This window comes from Budorcas taxicolor, chromosome 3 (genome assembly GCF_023091745.1).
Source record: "Budorcas taxicolor isolate Tak-1 chromosome 3, Takin1.1, whole genome shotgun sequence".
In the NCBI taxonomy this organism is placed as follows: domain Eukaryota; kingdom Metazoa; phylum Chordata; class Mammalia; order Artiodactyla; family Bovidae; genus Budorcas; species Budorcas taxicolor.
This window is the reverse complement of record NC_068912.1, coordinates 120,903,159-120,923,893: the sequence shown is the minus strand read 5'-3', so window position 1 is coordinate 120,923,893 and position 20,735 is coordinate 120,903,159. Positions and strand designations below refer to the sequence as shown.

Sequence of the window (20,735 nt, the reverse complement as noted above, 5' to 3'; positions counted from 1 at the left end):
GCTCTGGTAAGGATGCCTTATCAGGAGCAGCAGCTGCAGCGGGGGCCTCACCACCTCCAGTAAACCTTCTTCCCTAAGATCTGCCTGCCTCTTCACAGTGAGTCAGTGGGGGCACGCTAGGGCGCACCCTGTCTTTGGGCCACGCGCTGGCAGGGAGAGAACACTCGAGAGACTTCCCCCGGCCCTTCCTGCTGTGACAGCCCTCGCTCCACAGGTCGACGTGGCCATCCTGCCAGTGGTCAAGTCCACCTATCCGAATGGCACAGACACTGGGAAGGTGACCAGGGGGGCCTGGACAGCCATCCAATGTCACCTTATTACCCGATCGCCACAGGCCTCACTCTGGCCACAGACCAGTGGCGTCCTGGCCCCTGGGAACCTGCAGCAATGCACCTAAGCTCCCCAGTCCTGCAGCAAAGCGCCTGGCCTCCTCCTCCTCCCAGACAGGCACCACTGGGGTACGCGGGGGACAGTGTGGGCAGAGGCAGGTCACAGGCCCTCCTCCAGAGCCAGTCTCCCTTCCAGCAAGGAGCTAAGTCTGGGAATGGGGCATCATCTGAAAATGGGTGCCCAGCCATGCTTTCACCGTGGTTGACGGAGCTGGCTTTCTGGACACTAACTGTTAGCACTCATCAAGGATGTCCTCAGAGAGGTTGTTTCCTCAGGGCCTTGGCACCCAAGCAGGTCTAGAAGGCAAAGCTTCTGTTCCAGAGGAGGCACCTTATGCCCCTAGGAAGCGACCCCCAGTGCCCTCACTAAGAACATGCCTTTCTCGTGAGCTTGGGACCACCTTCTGACGCCATGAGACAACTGAGGCCCAGGATCCCACCCAGGCCCCTGGTGGGACTCACCCACTCTGCCCACTGCACGCCCCCTTCAAGAGTCCACACAGCATCCAGTCCCAGCTCTCGACACGACACTGAAGTCCTATTTCCAGAAAGGATGCGTTCTCAGATGTTTGTTCCAAAAAATACTTTATTCATTAAACAATATATCCATCATCTATAACATGATCCAAAAATACAGATATACATCTTTACATTATTTGATAAAAAGATTTACAATACTTCTTTCTTTTACAAAGAGAACATCAATAACAATTCCTTGAAAACACAATGTGACATTCAGGTTAAAGCTGCATCGTCTTTTTGGATGAGATGTGGTAAGATGAACACCACAAATACATACTAGCGGGGAGGACACTTCACAGAACTCTCTCCTGAATGAGAACGCTTTTCTTAGACTTCCCATTTTAAAATTCCTCTCGGCACAGGTAATGAAGATCAACCTCACCGTTCACAAAAAGCTGAGGAAAGCCTGAAACCCTAAGCGTGCCAGCCCCGCACAGGGCAGTCCCTGGCTGTGGGCACACGGGGAAGCTGCTCTTTGGACAGTGTTATTGCTCGAAGCAGTCCTCGCCAAGGGCTGCCGGTGACGGGACAGGAGGCAGGACTGACACACGGCTGGCCAGTGTTCCACACACCCCTGCAACTGCCCAGGGGCTGCGTCCAGGCGGCTGCCGCCTCGGGGTAGATGGGGGCCGCCCGGCTCAGGAGGCCCCCCGGCTCAGGAGGCCCCGACAGCACCAGGGTTGCGTCCGCCTGCTCAAGGGCCCAACCCGCGGCAGGAACGGTCACAGGCCTCGTGTGCCAGCCGCGAGCCCCTCGAACTCCGCCGCAGAGGTGGGGGCGCAGCTTAACACCTGCCCCTACTAGCGCAGCGCGTGCTCTCCTGCAGGAAAACAAGGATGTTCCAACCACTGCTGACGGGTACGAGCACCAGTGGCAACGGGCGGCGCCCCTTCTCCACACGAGAAGCCCCTTCCCGCACAGGCAGACCCGGAGGACCCTGGGGGCCCGCACCCTCGCTGGCTCAGGAATGCCACAGCAGTGGCCACCTGCCCCCGGTGCCAGTGCCCGAGACCAGCAAACGTCTCATCCTGATGGGGGTGGCAGGTGAGGGGCGAGCAGCGCGGGCTCCCGCTGACCCCGCGGGCCGGGCGCTCCCGGCCACAGGGCCTCCCCAGCGTCTTCCGCCTCGCGGGCAGCGGCATGGTCAGGAGGCATTCGGCCAGGGCCCAAACACGTTCCAGGGATGCTCTCTGTTCTGCGCGTGTTTTCCGTTTTCTCCAAAGCTACGTGCATGTTATTTCGGTGATATTACTGTAACCAGCAAAAGTAAACGCTGGAAACATATAAGCACAGAAACTTTGCAAAAAAGGTCCATGGATGGCATGTTACCGGTGACAAGCAGGGTGACACCATCCAACTTTAAACAAAAGCTTCCGGCAGGGAAGCCAGTCACCCTCCTGGGGAACAGCCGGGGCGGCGGGCACCCCGCTGAGGCTCAGGACCGCCGTCCAGCTGCGTCCACAAATCCCCCCTCCCGTGGGAACAGTGCTGTGAACGGGTCGAAGATGAAATGAGCTTGTGAGGAATCACCACAAACGTACTGTACTTACCTATCTTCTCCACGAAAACGCATAAAGGAGTGGAAAGCGAGAGCCTTCCCACAGTTTACTCCCCATAGTCTTTAAACATCCGTGCTGACAAAAACCTAAGTCGCTAAACACCAGCCCCCCAGGGTTTCTGGCTGAGGCAGAGGCTGAGGGTGCCAGCGGCCCCTTCCTCAGGAACGCCGCATGGCCTGGATGAGCCTGGGGCCGAGGGGCAGCCGCGGCCAGACCCCGCACCGGCCCACGGGAGCCCCAGGGGCCGCATGCTGCACAGACCGCCTGCAGTCTCCCAGCTCCCTCTGGCGAGGACAGGGTCAGACAGGGCGCTCGGATGCGGACCCAGGGCAGCCCCCCGTTGCCTGCCGGACGGTAGCTGACCCGTGGGCAGCGGCCCCACAGGACGCAGCCTCTGCAGCTCCTGCCCACCGTCTCCTCTCTTGGGAGCGCACAGGATGGGCGGCTGTCAGGGGGAAGCAGGTGGGTTCCTGTCGATGGCCCTCCTCACAGACAGGACGCACTTCGTCCACGCCGGGAAGCTGGGCCTCCAGTCTGTGTCGCGGACTCCGGGCCTGAGGCAGAGCCGCTGTGCCTGCCGCCTTCCAAATGCGCGCCTGGACGGCCTCAGGGGAGAGGGCGCCTGCAGAAGCCACGTGAGGCGTCCACGCCTGGACCACCCCTACTGTGACCAGCAAGGCGCGTTCAAGACCATGTGCCGATTTGGGAGGAAAGACATGCAGGTTTCCTCGCTTCACCCAGAACTGCTCCTGCAGCACGGGAGGCTCAGAAATCACATCACATAACTGTCACTCCCCAGTCTAAGCGGCTGGCCTGCCGTGCGAGTCAGCAGGTCTCAGGCCAGCTCCCGGCACCTGGGCTCACCTCATACTCACACAGACCACCATCTTCATGCTACCACAACTCATCTTCACAGTACAGTCAGAATTCCCGGAGAAATGGACCATCGGCCCTTCCGCTGGGCCGTCTCTTATCCATACCGGTCACGGCACCGACAGCCCGTTTGCTAGTGGAGAGTCGTTTACTCCGGAAAGAAAACCCCTCACAGAGGGAACAGGCAGTTCAAACGCGAAGGCAGTACACAGCGAGGCGGAGCCCCTGGGAAGAGCTGGCGCTTCCAGGCGCGTCCTGGGCTCCCAGCAAGGCTCAGAGGTGCCCGCGGTGGCCACCGGGGCCTCGGCGAGCCGCCCCAGGAAGCCAGCCGGACGCCAGGGCTCACGGCTCCAGATGCAATGTGACGGCAGCGCCCCAGCCACGCACCCATGGAGCCCGGGGCCGGCGGCTGGCCACCACGCGCAGGGCCCGGGGTCTGTGCGAAAGTCACGAGATCAGTCGCTGAGGCAAGTCCCCTAAGACTGCTTCTCTGTGCAACAGGGCTCAGGTGGCGTCTCGTCTGTTCGAGGAAACATCCAGAATGACAACTGGCCGTTGAGTTATTAAATATCGTCGGGAACAAGGTAGTTTTAAAATGAATGTAAAACATTGCAACATGAACGAGGGAATCCGTCAACTCGCTCTTCCGGTCCAGTGTCCGCCCAGCCTTACTTCTTCTTCCTCCTCTCCTGAACACAGCGCGGACAGAACCTGCGACCAGAAAGGCACCGTCAGGGGCCCCGCGAGGCAGGAGGCCAGGCCCCTCCCAGTCTCCAGGCACAGCGGGACGCTGCAGCCACGGTGCCGGTGCCGGTGCCGGTGCCGGTGCCGGCACGGAGACCCAGACGCAGACGGCGCAACCCTGCCGTGGGGGAAGGTCCGCCCGACGCGCTGAGGCCGGGGAAGACCCGAGGCAGCGAGCGCAGCGGCGTGCACACACAAGCACTCCCGTCGCCCGAGCGCATCGGCGCTCCCTGTTCGAGGACAGCACCCCAGGAGCACACGGGAAGCAAGCTGCAGGTGCCAGGCAGCCCCGCCAGGCAGGCGCAGACCCCCGCCCTCCCCAGGGGGCTCAGCGGCCCCACGGCCCTGGGCACGCAGCTTCCCGAGGCCCCTCCCAGGGAACGGCTGATGCACCTGCGATGCGGCCGCCTGACCCCTGGCTCCCAGCGCTTGGTCCAGGGCCTGAGCACCAGCCCCGGGGTGGGGGGCCAGGAGCCTCGCTGCACTGAAGGTCACAGACCAGCTGGGAAGCAGCCTGCACTCTGCCCCCTCTGAAGGGAGACAGGGAGGCCAAGCGTCAGGCGGTGGGTGGCTGGGCCCGGCCCCGCCCCGCCCCGCCTTGCCTGTCCTGCTCCCTGCACCCAGTGGGGCGCGCATTTGCCTACACAGAAGGGAACAATATTCTAGCGCCTACCAGCAAAGTCCTGCAAACAACTCAAACCCACCACGTGCAAAATCAAACCCAAGTCGCCCTCCCTGCCTCCTGCCCCAGGGCCAGCCCTCTCACCCCTTCTTCCCGGGGAGCTCAGCACAGGACCCCACCCCATCCCACACTGAGCCTGCTCCGGGCCACCAGGTTCCACCGGCTCTGCCTGCCAGGGCCCAGCCGGGTGGACACCACACGTGGCTCTGAGGCACGCCCGCACCCCCTGCCCGGCCGTCCACTGCAGGCAGACGACACGGACGGTCCCTTGGACGGCCCACGCTCCAGGTCCACACAGAGTGCTGCTGGAGGGAGCCAGGCACGTGCGGACGCGCGGAGGGCAGCGTCCCTAGGCCTTCACTTGGCACAGCCAGCAGGACCATGCTCTCTCGCACAGCAGAGCTGCGGCCGCCTGCACCTCCCCGGGACAGAGGCCCCGGGCTCCAGGGGTGCCCAGCCCGAGCCTGGCCCTCAGCTGCCATCAGAGCTTCCCCAGGGAGAGTCCTTTGTGCCTTGTCTAGACCCACAGTCACCTCGGCCTCCCTCAAGAACCAGAGCAGCTGCTGCCGGAGGGAAGCCCAGCTTGCACAAGGTGGGGGTCAGGGCACCAGTATTTAAGAGTCGAAAGTCACAGTAACTTTCAGCCAGCCGCCCCACCCCTGGCTCCTCACACCCGTCCCGCACCCACGGGTTCCGCCCACCAGGGAGCTCACGGTGCTGTGGTGTTCACCACTGAGAAACAGCCGCGTGGAAGCGGCTCAAACCCACGTGACTCGAGGTCGCTGTCACGCAGGGGTGATGACAGACACGACCCGGTGAGGTGGGCAGCTGCCCCTCTGCAGCTCAGCCCTGGGCACCAGGATGGGCGCAGCAGGCAGTCCCCCCGCCCAGCCCACAAGCAAGGCCGGCGCCATACTGACCATTTTCCTTTGGGCTTCGTGGTCAGATCCACACAGGCAAAGTGAAACCACTCGATGGGGCACTGCAAGGAGAGGGAGCAGGCAGTCAGTGCTGCCCGCCCACCGCCCAGCCCTCCCGTCCAAAGGAGGCGGTGAGTGCTGCCCGCCCGCTCCCCACCTGCCCCACACACCTGTCCAGAGGCGGCGGTGAGCGCTGCCCACCCGCCGCCCAGCCCTCCCATCCAGAGGAGGCGGTGAGCGCTGCCCACCGCCCAGCCCTCCCGTCCAAAGGAGGCGGTGAGTGCTGCCCGCCCGCTGCCCACCTGCCCCACACACCTGTCCAGAGGAGGCGGTGAGCGCTGCCCACCCGCTGCCCAGCCCTCCCGTCCAGAGGAGGCGGTGAGCGCTGCCCGCCCGCTGCCCACCTGCCCCGCACTCCCGTCCAGAGGAGGCGGTGAACGCTGCCCACCCACTGCCCAGCCCTCCCGTCCAGAGGAGGCGGTGAGCGCTGCCCGCCTGCTGCCTACCTGCCCCGCACTCCCGTCCAGAGGAGGCGGTGAACGCTGCCCACCCACTGCCCAGCCCTCCCGTCCAGAGGAGGCAGTGAGCGCTGCCCACCCGCTGCCCACCTGCCCCACACTCCCGTCCAGAGGAGGCGGTGAGCGCTGCCCACCCGCTGCCCACCTGCCCCACACTCCCGTCCAGAGGAGGCGGTGAGCGCTGCCCACCTGCTGCCCAGCCCTCCCGTCCAGAGGAGGTGGTGAGCGCTGCCCGCCCGCTGCCCACCCACCCCACGCTCTCGTCCAGAGGAGGCGGTCAGTGCCGCCCAGCCCAGCCCGGCCCACGGCCCGCGCTCTTGTCAGAGGAGGCGGTCAGTGCTGCCCGCCCGCCCGCCACCCAGCCCGGCCCAGCCCAGCCCGCGCTCACGTCTGGGTTGTCGCAGCCGATCATCTCCCCGTAGGACACCTGGTGGCACAGGCAGTAGGTGGGCTCATTCGGGTCCACGGGCATGTCCAGCACATCGGAGGGGTGCACAGACAGGATGGTGTCGGTGAACTCCGACCTGCGGGGGTGACGGGTGGGGGGTTGGGGACAAACTGCCTGCGACAGCACCCGGCAAGGGCGCGGCACAACAGCGCAGGCCGGTGTGGGGCAGGCGTTCACCATGAGTCCAGAGCAGTCCCCCAGAAGCAGGCCTGCTCCAGCCCCGCCCCCGCCCCAAGGCCGACGGCACCACGTGGGCGCCCGGCGACACCCGAGAGCACCCCCGAGCCCACCCAGACGCCCGGTGTCCGTGCAGCCCTGCAGCCCCACCCACCGCCTGACTCCACCAGCACCTTCAGCTCAGAACCGCAGCATCCCTGCCCCAGCCTCCCCTGGGCTCTGCCTCTCGGGAACCAAGCAGCATCAGAGCCACCCTCTGTGTGCGGGGCCACTTCACCTGCTGGCCCCAGGAAGGAGCCCTCCACCCTGCACCCGGCGGCTGCCCCAGGGCCCCCGAGCAGCCCAGCCAGACCAGGGCTGTCCACACCACCCCCAGGCCCCCACAGCACCCAGGCCACCCCCGAGACCGCTGCCCACGGCACCGCAGCTGCAGGGAGGGAAGGGGCTCGGGGGGACGCGACTCGCCTGGGTTTCAGCCTTCTAAAAGAATCCCATGAGCTCAGTGAGTGAAACAGTACCTTCCCATCAGCACAGAAGGAAAATCCTCCCTCCCCTACCCCCAGGTGAAAACTACAGGCACGTTCAGATATTCATCTGCTAAAGAGACGGCGCGTCACACGAGGGACGCAGCAAAGGGAAAGCTAAGAGGCAGCGGCCAACCGGGCGTCGTGAACACACCAACCGGGTAAACGGGAGGGATCCAGGTCCCCTAGGGACTGACTGCTCGCCCCTTCCTCGGGCACCATGCCCCGGTCAGCTGCACCCCAGCCCCCCAACGTGGCCCGCACCCACGGGGCCACTCCGACACCACGGGCCCCGCACACAGCCACACCCGTGGTCCATCTACCGCACACCGCCACACAGAGGCTGCAGAGCCCAGCCCCTGGACTCCAACCAGCCAGCCTCTCCCAGGCCCCGTGACCAACCGGGGGAGCAGGAGCAGGAGAGCCTCGCCTGCAGGCAGCAGACGGGCGCTCTGGCTTCCCTGCCTCACCACTTTCCCACCAGCCCCCACCCGGCTCCGTCCACCTGCACCGCACAAGGGCGAGCCTTCGGGGACGCGCAGGCGCTGCCCTCTCCACGACCTGCGTGTGCCCGCAAGGTCAGACGAGGAGCAAACCGTGTGCCCTGAGGGACCGAGAACACAGCAGTGGCCGCCAGGAGGGCCTTCCTGCTGGGCCAGTGGCCAAGAAGCCGCCTGCCATTGCAGCGGACACACACTTGACCCCTGGGTGGCAGGCTCTTGCCTGGGAAACCCCATGGACAGAAAAGCCTGGCAGGCAGAGTCCATGGGGTTGCAGAGTCAGACACGACTTAAGAGGCTAAACACCACCAGCCAGGAGAAGTGTGTACAAAAAGCATCAAATGCACAGAAGACCAGAGGTTTCGATGGACAAAGAAAGGCTTTAAACACGTTATGAAAGAAGCGTAACTAAGACATTCAGGTATGGAGACGTTTAACTATGTGAAAAAAAAAGGAGTCAAATGATGTTCTAGAACAAAAACCACAGTATGTGAAATTAACAGCTGAGCCTTGAGCAACATGGGTTTGAACTGTGTGATTTCACCTACATGTAGATTTTTTTCAGTAAATACGTGCTATAGTATTATGCGACCCTTGGATGTGGAACCTCAAATTCAAAAGGATATCAGGTCAGCACACCTGCACAGGTGAGGGGGAGGGGCCGCTGCACACCTGCACAGGTGAGGGGGAGGGGCCACTGCACACCTGCACAGGTGAGGGGAGGGGCCGCTGCACACCTGCACAGGTGAGGGGGAGGGGGCGCTGCGCACCTGCACAGGTGAGGGGGAGGGGCCGCTGCGCAGCTGCACAGGTGAGGGGAGGGGCTGCTGCACACCTCCTCAGGTGAGGGGAGGGGCCGCTGCACACCTGCACAGGTGATGGGGGAGGCACGGCGCACCTGCATAGGTGAGTACATCTGCAGCCTCAGCAGTGACTGGTGTTGTCATCCTGAGCAAACACAAACGTTCTCTGGGGAAAAAGAAAATGAGCATCTCTCACCCTCCTTTATGCTTCTTCTTCTTTGGGGTGTCATCTTCTGACGTCCTCCTGCCGCGACCCCTGGAGCCCCTCTTTTCTTTCTGACCTCGACCTTCTGAAACAAGAAAGACCTCAACTTTGTTCACCGAATTCCTGAAGCAGGACAAGGTTTACCCAAATATGGTATTTACCGTGATATTCCTAACACATTTATCAGACAAACTTCTTCAAAACTCCATGGTTAACAGTAACAAAATGAAGAAAAATTAAGACTTGCTTTTTAGCCCCCGTCCTCCAGCGCTCTCAAAGTCGCTGCCCTCCAGCTTGTCCTTCAGGTCCGCCTCAAAGCGAGCCAGGTCTGCATCCAGCCTCCGGATGTGCTTGTCCACCTGCATGGAAGGACAATCACACAGTCCACGTGGCTCTCGGGGCCAAACGCCCTGGGGATCACAGACGCTCCCAGCACCAGCCAGAGAGTGCCGTCTGCTCTCGGGTGAGTCCTGAGTTAACGAAGTTCTGCTAGAACAAGGCCCGCTATTTCCTAGTTGATGCAAAGGCCTTTTTTCTCCACATATGACCCATCAACAGAATAAAGCCTGCTGCTGCTGCTGCTAAGTTACTTCAGTCGTGTCCGACTCTGTGCAACCTCATGGACTGCAGCCCACCAGACTCCTCCGTCCATGGGATTTTCCAGGCAAGAGTACTGGAGCGGGGTGCCACTGCCTTCTCTGAGAATAAAGCCTACTGGGGAGAAAAGCTTGAAGGGACGAGAAACAGCTGTGAGACGTGGAGTAAGGGCTGAGCACACTAGATACCGAATCTTAACGTAAAATGTGAAGAGCGCACAGGTCCTTAAGTAGAAAATGACTTAAGGTTTAGGTTCCGGATGGAGCTGGAAGGAAGGAGAAAGAGGTGGGACATCACCCGTGGCCACACAGGATAACAGGGGAGGGGGTGCTCCTGCTGAGCAGCTGCAGGGACATCACAAGAAAAGCGCCTGCTGGCACTAACAGGCACCCAACGCCCCCTGCGGCAGCTTCCCAAGCAGGAGCCACACGGCCCCTCCTGCGAGTGAACCAGAATCCTCACCTTCATTATACATCAAAGAGAAAACAGGACTGCCTTAAGGATGCTGATCGCACCTAACTCTCAGGAAGACAGGCTGCTTACTCAAAGGACTGCTTCAGAACATCAAAACCCCAAACATAAGCATTAAGCTCTCCTTTGAGAGGCTTCTTTCTCAAACAGAACCGGATTCGGGCTTTAATTAGTCACTACTGTCTTCCTGCGGGAGGTGAGGATGGGGCACCTCAGACAGAGCCCCATGTGAGCCGCTTCGTGAGCCTCAAGTGAGGCAGACCTGAGAGGGAGGTGGCCAGAACAAGCTCCAGGGCCTCACGGAAAGCTGATAAAAATGAACAGCAAGTGTATACACACAGGCGTAACGGAACAAGCCGAAGGGCACAGAACGCGAGGCTGCGCTGAGGCGCCCAGGAGGAGGACCCCTCCACGGCGCGCCTTTGCGAGCCGCACCGCCCCGCCCCAGCCTGGCCGCCGCCTGCCCTGCCGCCCGGGGCCGCCTTCCGCGGCGCGTGGGGCGCGGCGCGGGCCTGGGGCGGCCCCACTCTCCAGCTGTCCCCGCCGCCTGGGGCGCCCGCCCCCCGGCTCCCCGCCGCGTGGGCCTGGGCGCCCACTCACCATCTCGTAGGTCTGCATGGCCAGCTGCACCTTGTCGTCGCTGTACTCCTTGCACTGGTTGTAGGCGCTTTGGATCTTCTGCAGGCGCTCCACACGCTGGTCCGAGGAAAGCGTCTTCACGGTGGAGATGTACTCCGCGGCCAGGATGTCAATCTCAGCTTTCTTATCTGAGAGAGGAACGGTTGGAGAGCTGTTCCCGCGTGCGATCCGGGACAAGCTCACCAGACCGGCGACCAATAAAGCCTGACGATGACGAGCTCCAGCAAAGAAGTGGCTGGCTCGAGCTGGCCGCCTGGGAGGCAAGGGCCACAGGCAGACACCCCGCCGGGGCAGCGTGCCCAGGACAGCCCAGCGTGCGCCGCTCGCCAGCAAGGGCTCACTGCGCCTCTCTGGGCTCGCAGGAGTCCCCGCTTCAATAAGTGACGTGCTCACCTCACCTATGACCAGCATGCTACTCTCCGGGACACACCCTGAAGATTTAGAGGCCAGGATACACACGGGGAAACAGTCATAACTACAGATAACAAGAAGCAACTCAAACGTCCAATCTAGGATGAAACAAATAAGCTGCGGTCCACTCACAGAACAGAGCGCTGCTGCTGCTGCTAAGTCGCTTCAGTCGTGTCCGACTCTGTGCGACCCCACAGACGGCAGCCCACTAGGCTCCCCCGTCCCTGGGATTCTCCAGGCAAGGACACTGGAGTGGGTTGCCATTTCCTTCTCCAATGCATGAAAGTAAGAAGTGATAGGGAAGTCGCTCAGCGTGCCCGACCCTTAGCGCTAGCCAGCAGTAAGAAGACACGGCGACACCAGCCAACCCCACTGACGCAAGGAAAACACACCCCACGTGACGATCCCATTGTTGTTAAGGGTGGAAACAGACGCAGCCGTTAATGCTTCAGTTTAGAAGGATGAAAAGGCCACTCTTGCAGGTGATAACTCAGGGTCCACTCCTCACGGGAAGGGGGCCTGCTCAGGAGTCTCACAGGCCCTGGGCACCAGGGGCCCTATTTGTCCCTCTGGGGAAAGGGTCTCTGGGTATTATTTGCTAAGCAATTTATAAATGTTTAAACCACTTCAGAATTCTTGCCTTGAGGACCCCATGAACAGTATGAAAAAGCAAAAAGATAGGACACTGAAAGATGAACTCCCCAGGTCGGTAGGTGCCCAACATGCTACTGGAGATCAGTGGAGAAATAACTCAGGAAAGAACGAAAAAAATGGAGCCAAAGCAAAAACAATACCCAGCTATGGATGTGACTGCTGATAGAAGCAAGGTCGGATGCTGTAAAGAGCAATATTGCATAGGAACCTGGAATGTTAGGTCCATGATCAAGGCAAATTGGAAGTGGTCAAACAAGAGATGGCAAGAGTGGACGCTGACATTCTAGGAATCAGCGAACTAAAATGGACTGGAATGGGTGAATTTAACTCAGATGACCATTATATCTACCACTGCGGGCAGGAATCCCTCAGAAGAAATGGAGTAGCCATCATGGTCAACAAAAGAGTCTGAAATGCAGTACTTGGATGCAATCTCAAAAATGACAGAATGATCTCTGTTCATTTCCAAGGCAAACCATTCAGTATCACGATACTCCAAGTCTATGCCCCAACCAGTAACGCTGAAGAAACTGAAGTTGAACGGTTCTATGAAGACCTACAAGACCTTTTAGAACTAATACCCCAAAAAGATGTCCTTTTCATTATAGAGGACTGGAATGCAAAAGTAGGAAGTCAAGAAACACCTGGAGTAACAGGCAAATTTGGCCTTGGAGTACAGAATGAAGCAGGGCAAAGGCTAAGAGAGTTTTTCCAAGAAAATGCACTGGTCATAGCAAACACCCTCTTCCAACAACACAAGAGAAGACTCCACACATGGACATCACCAGACGGTCAACACCGAAATCAGACTGATCATATTCTTTGCAGCCAAAGATGGAGAAGCTCTTTACAGTCAGCAAAAACAAGACCAGGAGCTGACTGTGGCTCAGATCATGAATGCCTTATTGTCAAATTCAGACTGAAATTGAAGAAAGTGGGGAAAACCACTAGACCATTCAGGTATGACCTAAATCAAATCCCTTACGATTATACAGTAGAAGTGAGAAATAGATTTAAGAGACTAGATCTGATAGACAGAGTCCATGATGAACTATGGACGGAGGTTCGTGACATTGTACAGGAGACAGGAATCAAGACCATTCCCAAGAAAAAGAAATGCAAAAAAGCAAAATGGCTGTCTGAGGAGGCCTTACAAATAGCTGTGAAAAGAAGAGAAGTGAAAAATAAAGGAGAAAAGGAAAGATATACCCATTTGAATGCAGAGTTCCTTTGAAAAGCAAGGAGAGATAAGAAAGCCTTCCTCAGTGATCAGTGTAAAGAAACAGAAGAAAACAACAGAATGGGAAAGACTAGAGGTCTCTTCAAGAAAATTAAGAGACACCAAGGGAACATTTCATGCAAAGTTGGGGTCAATAAAGGACAAAAATGGTATGGACCTAACAGAAGCAGAAGATATTAAGAACACAGAACTGTACGAAAAAGATCTTCATGACCCAGATAATCATGATGATGTGATCACTCACCTAGAGCCAGACATCCTGGAATGTGAAGTCAAGTGGGCCTTAGGAAGCATCACTATGAACAAAGCTAGTGGAGGTGATGGAATTCCAGTTGAGCTATTTCAAATCCTGAAAGAGGATGCTGTGAAAGTGCTGCACTTAATATGTCAGCAAATTTAGAAACTCAGCAGTGGCCACAGGACTGGAGAAGGTCAGTTTTCTTCCCAATCCCAAAGAAAGGCAATGACAAAGAATGCTCAAACTACCGCACAATTGCACTCATCTCACATGCTAGTAAAGTAATGCTGTAAATTCTCCAAGCCAGGCTTCAGCAATACGTGAACTGTGAACTTCCTGATGTTCAAGCTGGTTTTAGAAAAGACAGAGGAACCAGAGATCAACTTGGCAGCATCTGCTGGATCATGGAAAAAGCAAGAGAGTTCCAGAAAAACATCTATTTCTGCTTTATTGACTATGCCAAAGACTTTGACTGTGTGGATCACAACAAACTGTGGAAAATTCTGAAAGAGATGGGAATACCAGACCACCTAACCTGCCTCTTGAGAAATCTGTATGCAGGTCAGGAAGCAACAGTTAGAACTGGACATGGAACAACAAACTGGTTCCAAATAGGAAAAGGAGTACGTCAAGGCTGTATATTGTCACCCTGCTTATTTAACTGATACGCAGAGTACATCATGAGAAACGCTGGGCTGCATGAAGCACAAGCTGGAATCAAGACTGCCGGGAGAAATATCAATAACCTCAGATATGCAGATGACACCACCCTTATGGCAGAAAGTGAAGAGGAGCTAAAATGCCTGTTGATCAAAGTGAGAGAGGAGAGTGGAAAAGTTGGCTTAAAGCTCAACATTCAGAAAACCAAGATCATGGCGTCCGGTCCCATCACTTCATGGCAAACAGATGGAGAAACCGTGGCAGATTTATTTCTTGGGGCTCCAAAATCATTATGGATGGTGACTGCAGCCATGAAATTAAAAGACGCTTACTCCTTGGAAGGAAAGCTATGACCAACTGAGACAGCATATTAAAGAGCAGAGACATTACTTCGCCAACAAAGGTCCATCTAGTCAAGGCTATGGTTTTTCCAGTGGTCATGTATGGATGTGAGAGTTGGACTATAAAGAAAGCTGAGCACAGAAGAACTGATGCTTCTGAACTGTGGTGTTGGAGAGGACTCTTGAGAGTTCCTTGGACTACAAGGAGATCCAACCAGTCAATCCTAAAGGAGATAAGTCCGGAGTGTTCATTGGAAGGACTGATGTTGAAGGTGAAACTCCAACACTTTGGCCACCTGATGCGAAGAGCTGACTCATTGGAAAACACCCTGCTGCTGGGAAAGATTGAAGGCAGGAGGAGAAGGGGACGACGGAGGATGAGATCGTTGGATGGCATCACCGACTCGATGGGTGTGAGTTTGAGTAAACTCCAGCAGTTGGTGACGGACAGGGAGGCCTGGCGTGCTGCAGTCCATGAGGTCACAAAGAGTCTGACACGATTGAGTGACTGAGCTGAACTGAACGCTTATTTCTGAATATAAGTGGTCTACCTCACAATAAAACAGGTCTCTGTATTCACTAGTCAGAAAGCTGTACCTCAGTCAAAAACCACAGTTATTCCAATCTCACAAAATATGTGCCCAACACAACATGTGATAAAAGTGTCCACGCCTAAGCACATCATCATCAAACGTAAAACCTCACAGATAAAGAGAAAGCCTAAAACCTTCTAAATAGGAAAGTGGAAATAAAGATCACATTTTCAAAGGATCCGGAATCCGAATGACAGCGGCCTTCTCAGTAGCAGCGCGGAAGCTGGCGGACGATGCTGAACAGCGGCTGCGCTCGGGGGGGAGCGCAGGTCCACCTGGGGCTCTCCTCCCAGCCAACTGCTCCCTGCTGCGGCTTCAGGCACGCAGCGTTATTCACCCTCCCCTCTACCCTTCAAGGCTCCCCTGAAACAAAGGGGCAAATCAAGACGCGGCACGCTCAACAGCCTAGCAAACAGGGCCCCACACACAAGAGCAGCCGAGGGAGAGAGAGGCCTGGGGCCAGGTGTGCACGGCAGGCCAGCTGGCGCGCTCCGGCGGCCCCCGCGGAGGGCACACAGAGGGCTGGCAGGTGCCTGGCGCCGCGCACCAGGGAGCATGGAAGACAAACCGACCAGCAGAGCAGTGAGAGACGCCGAGAGGAAGTCAGGCCAAGCAGGCCACGTGCGCACAGCAGGCGGCCAGCTACCGACACAGGGGCCCTGACGGACACGACGCCAGGACAGTGTGAACGCTGGCCCACGACACCCAGGAGATGGCGGGAAGGAGCTGTGTGCACGTGAGCTGGCTGGGCGCAACCAAAGACGTCAGTCTTCACTTTCTGAAATAACTGAACAGCTAAAGTCTAAAACCAAAAGGAAATAAAGAAATGCAGCAAAAACGAGCTGCTTAGAAATAGGAGTTCACACCAAAAGACCCAAAAGCAGGGTCTGAGCTACACACAGAGTGTGGAAAGGGAGAATCTTTCAAAGAGAAGGTGACAAATACTTTAACTGCAAGGAGGGGACGAGGGTCTTAAGGACGAAACGCAGGAGCACCAGGCACTCAGTTTGACTGCACAGACTTGGCACTCTCTCTGAGACATCACCCCATGCCCGCAGCACCTCTGCCCCAGGTACCTGGAAGCGCAGCACCACCCCCAGGGTCCTGCCTTGGGGAGCTGCTCTCCCCACCCTGGCTGCACTGAAAGGCCTGCACCCACCTTCTGTCCTCTGGTCCAGCTCTCGCATCAGCTGGAAGTTCCTCTGAAGCTCACAGGGAAGGTTCTCGATACCTGAAACAGACACAGCAGGACAAAAGCTCAAGGCCACAAGGGGTAAGCCCACTCCAGCTTCTGTTTGCTAGGGTTTGGAAACAAGAAGAATCAGGGTATCTTTTCCCAGCGACGTCCTCTAAACACTGAACACACCCTGGTACAAGCTGACGTGTTTGAGCACTTGTCAGAAACTCAAGAAGTCAGACTCAAACAGAGGACAGAGGGTGCCCACGCGACTCTCCCACCGCAGACCCCAGGCCACTCCTCCCTTGCAGACACCCCATCACAGCGAGCCAGCCCAAACCCCAGGGTCCTCCTCCAGCTTTACTCTGAACTTGGGGCATGGGGAAGTACCAACCGGGGCTGTGTGGGGGAACGTGATGCAAAGATGGAGCTGCCCAACACAGAGGCACTGGCCACATGGGGCTACTTGAGCACCTGAAATGGGGCCAGTACCACAGACGGACTGAGTTTCCCATTTTATGAGAGTTTATTTAAAATTAAACAGACCAGGAAGGACAGCACAGGGAGGACCCTGCACCACACTGGTCTCCTGTCCCCACTGCCAGGCTCCTGGTCTGGGCCAAGCCCGGCCCCTGCCTGCAGCCAGGATGGGCCCCTCTCATCAAACAAAGCTGGTGCTTAAGCCCCATGGTGCCCTGGCTCAGCAGACACCGAGCGGACCCCTCAGAGCCTCTCTGTGGGATCCCGCCCCCCCGGGGTTCCTACTGCAGCAGTACCCCTGCACTCTGAGACGTGCTAGGCTCCTTCGTGACCTTTAAACTCCTGTGTCCCATCTGACAGCATGTCCCAGGAAAATTCCTGGTGCACAGCAGGTGCTTAGGGAGTGAGCAGGGGCTTCTGTCCCCAAGCCTTCACACGGGTGCCCGCAAAGGCCAGGATCATATTCCTCGGACTCTCCTCCTGGGCCCCACCAGGCAAGCACCAGGAAAGAGGAGGGCAAGCCGCAGTGCCCCCCCTACAGGCACCTGGGTGCTCTCCCACCCAGGACCTGTGCTCAGGCTGGGCCAGGACTGGGTGATCCCCTGCGGATCACCAGTCTTCCCCAGAGCAGAGGTTCAATCCCTACTCTCAACACCCTCAGGTGGGGGTCTGGGGGCTGTGAGCCCCAGTACAGCACAGTGCTCTAGAGCCACGGGGCCCAACACCCACCAGCCCCACCCTCCCCAGGCCATGCCCCAGTGGAGGCCAGACTGGAGTCAGGACGAAGGACTCCAACGCGGGATCGCCGCTCTCCAGCAAGAGACCGTAACAAGCTACCTGGCTTCTGCAGGCAGCATCACCTGCTCTGTGAAATGTGGAGGAAAAAAGCCACCCGCTCAGGAGTTCTGCAAAGAGGGCAACATGTGCAACGCGTCGGGACATCTGGCCACGACGATGACCCCTGCCTTGAACACCCTAACCCCGGCGCCCCCAGCCCCTGGGCTCGGACCGGTACCCTCAGTGACCCTCTGCGCCTGCATGCCTCGCAAATGTATGAAATGAGGCCTGGAACTGAGGCACAAGCTAAGTCACATCACAAGCAGGCACAGAACCCCGAACTCCGAGGCCCTGGGCCCCCCCAAACCCGACCCAGAGTCCCAGGCGATTGGGACTCAACCATCTTGGTGGGCCAGTCCCGCCCCCAAGGCGGGGCGCGGCTCGGAGGGGCGGGGCCTGGCCAGAGGGGGCGGGTCCGACAGGGAAGAGAGCGGAGCCCAGCCGATAAGGGGCGGGGCCCCGCCCAGGAGGCCGGGTTCAAGGGCGGGGAGGGCGGGGCCTGCAGGAAGGTGGGCGTGGCCGCCTGGAAGGCGGGGCCGGCCGCGCGGACCCCGCCCCTTGGCGCCGGCCCCGCCCCGCCGTGACGCACCTGGAATTGGCGCGGCCGTGCCGGCGGGGCCCGCGCCGCCCGCCCCGCGCCCCTCCCTCGCCGCCCCGCCCGCCCCGCGCGCCCCCGCCGCCCCCGCCGCCGCCCGGCCACCCCGCCGCCCCCGCGTGCCCCGGGGCCCGCGCGCGGAGCCCGGCGCTCGGGGAAGCGCGGCAGGGGCGGCGGGGCGCGGGCGGCGGGCTGGGGCGGCGCGCGGGGCGCTTACTGTCCAGGTAGTGCTCCAAGTACATGGCGGTCGCCATCTTCGTCCGCGGCCGCGCTCCGGGTCTGCGCGGGCGGCGGCGCCGCGAGGCCCGGGGGCGGGGCCGGCTAGTCACTATTAATGAGCCGCGCGCGCTGATTGGGCGCCGGCCGGGCGGGGCCCCCGCCTCGGCTTCCGGCCGGGCCGCGCGCGACCTCGCGCGGGGGCTGGGCGGGCTGGGCGGCCCTGGCGGGCGGGCGGGCCTGGTGCTCGGCCGGGGGGCCCGGGAGCGCGCCTAGCGCCTGGGGGGGCGACTTCCGGGGCGGGGGCCGGCGTTCTAAACCCCAGGCAGACATGTAAAAGGGGGAACGCGTTCACTGTTTTGCCAGCTTGACTTGCGTTATACAAACTCAGGCTGTTCGGAGACGTGCAGCTTCCCCACTCCCGGAGGCGCGGGCCTGCGATCGTCTTGCTCACCCTTCGATCCAAGTGATACCAATGTCTGTGCAACCATCCCCGCTCCATTTAATGCTTGGTGTGAAAATCACACGCACGCTCCAGTGCACTGTTGCACACCACCCCTATTTTATTGTTTCGAGTAGATAAGTGTTCTTATTAATAGAATTTATTTTTAGAGCAGTTTTTGGCTCTCAGAAAAATTGACAAGAAAATACAAGAGTTCTTATATACCCCTTCCACGCATACACAGTTTTCCTTATGAACGTTTTCCATGGCTGGTGCACATTTATTACAATAGATGAAACAGTATTGATACATTATTATTAAAGTTTCCCTGCTAGCTCTGGTAAAGAACCCACCTGCCAACGCAGAAGACCCGCTTCGATCCCTGGGCCGAGAAGATCCCCTGGAGAAGGAAACGGCAACTCACTCCAGTATTGCCATGGGATGACCCATGGACCAGAGGAGGCTGGCGGGTTCCACTACCTAGGGTCACAAAGGAGTCGGACGCAACTTAGCGACTAAACAAAAGGAAGTCCACGTTTACATCAGGGTTCATTCTGTGCTGTGCATTTATGTCAAGTGGCACCCGTTGCAGTATCGAGTGTAATAGTTGGCTCTGCCCTAAAAATCAGCTGCTTCTCCCTCCTCCCTCCTGGGGAACCCCTAGCAAACGCTAATCCTGTCACTGTCTCTAGTTCTGCCTTTCTCAGAATCATACAGTTGAAATCATAGAATGTGTAGCCCTTTCACATTAGCTTCTTTCACCTAGTAACATGCATTCTAAGTCTCCTCCATTCCTTTTCCTGGCCGGACAGCGTCTTTTTTTAATTCTTCTGACTGCGTCAAGCATCGCAGCCCTCAGAGTCCACTGCATCACGTGGGGTCTGTCCTTGGGCGGCACAGACTCTGGTTGTGTCTCTTGGGCTCAGTAGTTGCAGGAAGCAGACTTTGTTGTTCCACAGCAGGTGGGATCTTAGTTCCCTGACCAGGGGTTGAACCCAGATCCCTTGTATTGCAAGGCAGATTGTCAACCATTGGACCAAAAGGGAAGTCCTGCTCATCTCTTCTTAACACTGATAAACATTTCATGGTCTGTACCACAGATTACTCTTCACCAATTGCTTGCGCCCAAGTTCTGTCAATTAGGGATAAAGCTCCTATAATCATACATGTCAGGTTTCTGGGTGCACACACTTCAATTCCTTTGGATAAATACCAAGAACTATCGTTGCTGGATCAGACTGTGATGTTTAGCTTTGTGAGAAACTGCCAAATGGCCTTCCAGAGTGAGCTGCACCATTCTGTATTTCTACGAGCAATGAATGCGAGTCCCTGTGGCTCACATCGTCACCGGCATTTTGTGTTGTTAGTGTTTTGGTTTGGGGCCGTGCGAAAAGACGTGTAGTGGTATCTCCTTTTATTTCCAATCCTGGAAAGCCTGGCATGCTGCAGTCCATGGGGTCACAAAGAGCTGGACATGTTTTAGCGACTAAACAATGACATGCGGTGTTGGGAACCTTTTCACACGCGTATTGCTTGCTGCCTGTATGTCTCTGCTGAGGAGTCTGTCCAGATTTTCTGCCCAGTTTTTAAAATTGAGCTGTTGGGTTTCTTAACTCATCAGTTAAGTCATACTATCCACTTTTCTACCATTTACATTTTTAACTTAATATTCTTCCCCAATTCTGGCCAGTTCAGTTCAGTTCACTCAGTCATGTCTGACTCTTTGCGACCCCGTGAACTGCAGCACGCCAGGCCTCCCTGTCCGTTACCAACTCCCGGAGTTCACCCAAACTCATGTCCATTGAGCCGGCGATGCCAGCCAGCCATCTCATGTTTCACCCAGCTTCATGTCATCCTGGTTACTGGACGCGTCTCACTGGGTCACTGTGCCATACTCTAACAGGCCCCTTATAGAAGAGCACTTTTCGGATGGTCTCCAGCTTCTCACCTCCGTGAATGTTCTGGTGAACATTTGCTCAGACAGCTGCTTGTGTTTGTTTAGTTATCTACTGCTACATGGTAGACCTGTATGAGTCAGGCATCCCAGCAAGGCTCAGTTGGGTTATTGTTTTGTTCTGTGCAATACGGTAAAGATCTCCAGAGCAGCTAGAAGGTGGCATTCAACTGGTACCTGCACCAGAGCACCTAGAGTGCAGCCTCTCCAGCCCAGAGCTTCTAGAGAGTTCTGAGAGGCCCCAGTGGAAGCTGCCAGACTCTGTGACCTCACCTGGGTCATCCCAAGATGACACCTCACCACATTCTGTTGGTCAGGTGAGTCCC

At 57.8% G+C, this 20,735-nt stretch overlaps 1 protein-coding gene across 2 annotated transcripts; it reads right to left on the bottom strand.

The window, feature by feature from the left end:
* Positions 1-1,095: 1,095 nt before the first annotated feature.
* ING5 (inhibitor of growth family member 5) lies at positions 1,096-18,088 on the bottom strand. Of its 2 annotated transcripts, XR_008199105.1 has the most exons (9): positions 18,015-18,088; positions 15,868-15,939; positions 10,533-10,699; positions 9,112-9,223; positions 8,856-8,949; positions 6,596-6,731; positions 5,690-5,751; positions 2,462-4,054; positions 1,096-2,184 (listed from the first exon to the last, which is right to left on the bottom strand). XR_008199105.1 is itself a non-coding variant. In XM_052636778.1 (8 exons), exons 1-8 carry the CDS (start codon positions 18,049-18,051, stop codon positions 4,012-4,014), a joined length of 723 nt encoding a protein of 240 aa, XP_052492738.1. In that variant the 5' UTR covers positions 18,052-18,088; the 3' UTR covers positions 1,096-4,011. The 2 variants fall into 2 exon arrangements, 1 of the variants encoding a protein (XP_052492738.1); XM_052636778.1 differs by having other exon boundaries at positions 1,096-4,054.
* Positions 18,089-20,735: the final 2,647 nt, after the last annotated feature.

Excerpts from the sequence above, each read along its gene's own strand:
- ING5 (XM_052636778.1), bottom strand. The coding sequence starts at position 18,051 with ATGGCGACCGCCATGTACTTGGAGCACTACCTGGACA. Across the intron at positions 10,700-15,867 it reads GCTGGACCAGAGGACAGAAG|ATAAGAAAGCTGAGATTGAC; the intron begins GTGGGTGCAGGC and ends TTCCTCTCTCAG. Across the intron at positions 9,224-10,532 it reads CCATGCAGACCTACGAGATG|GTGGACAAGCACATCCGGAG; the intron begins GTGAGTGGGCGC and ends CCTTCCATGCAG.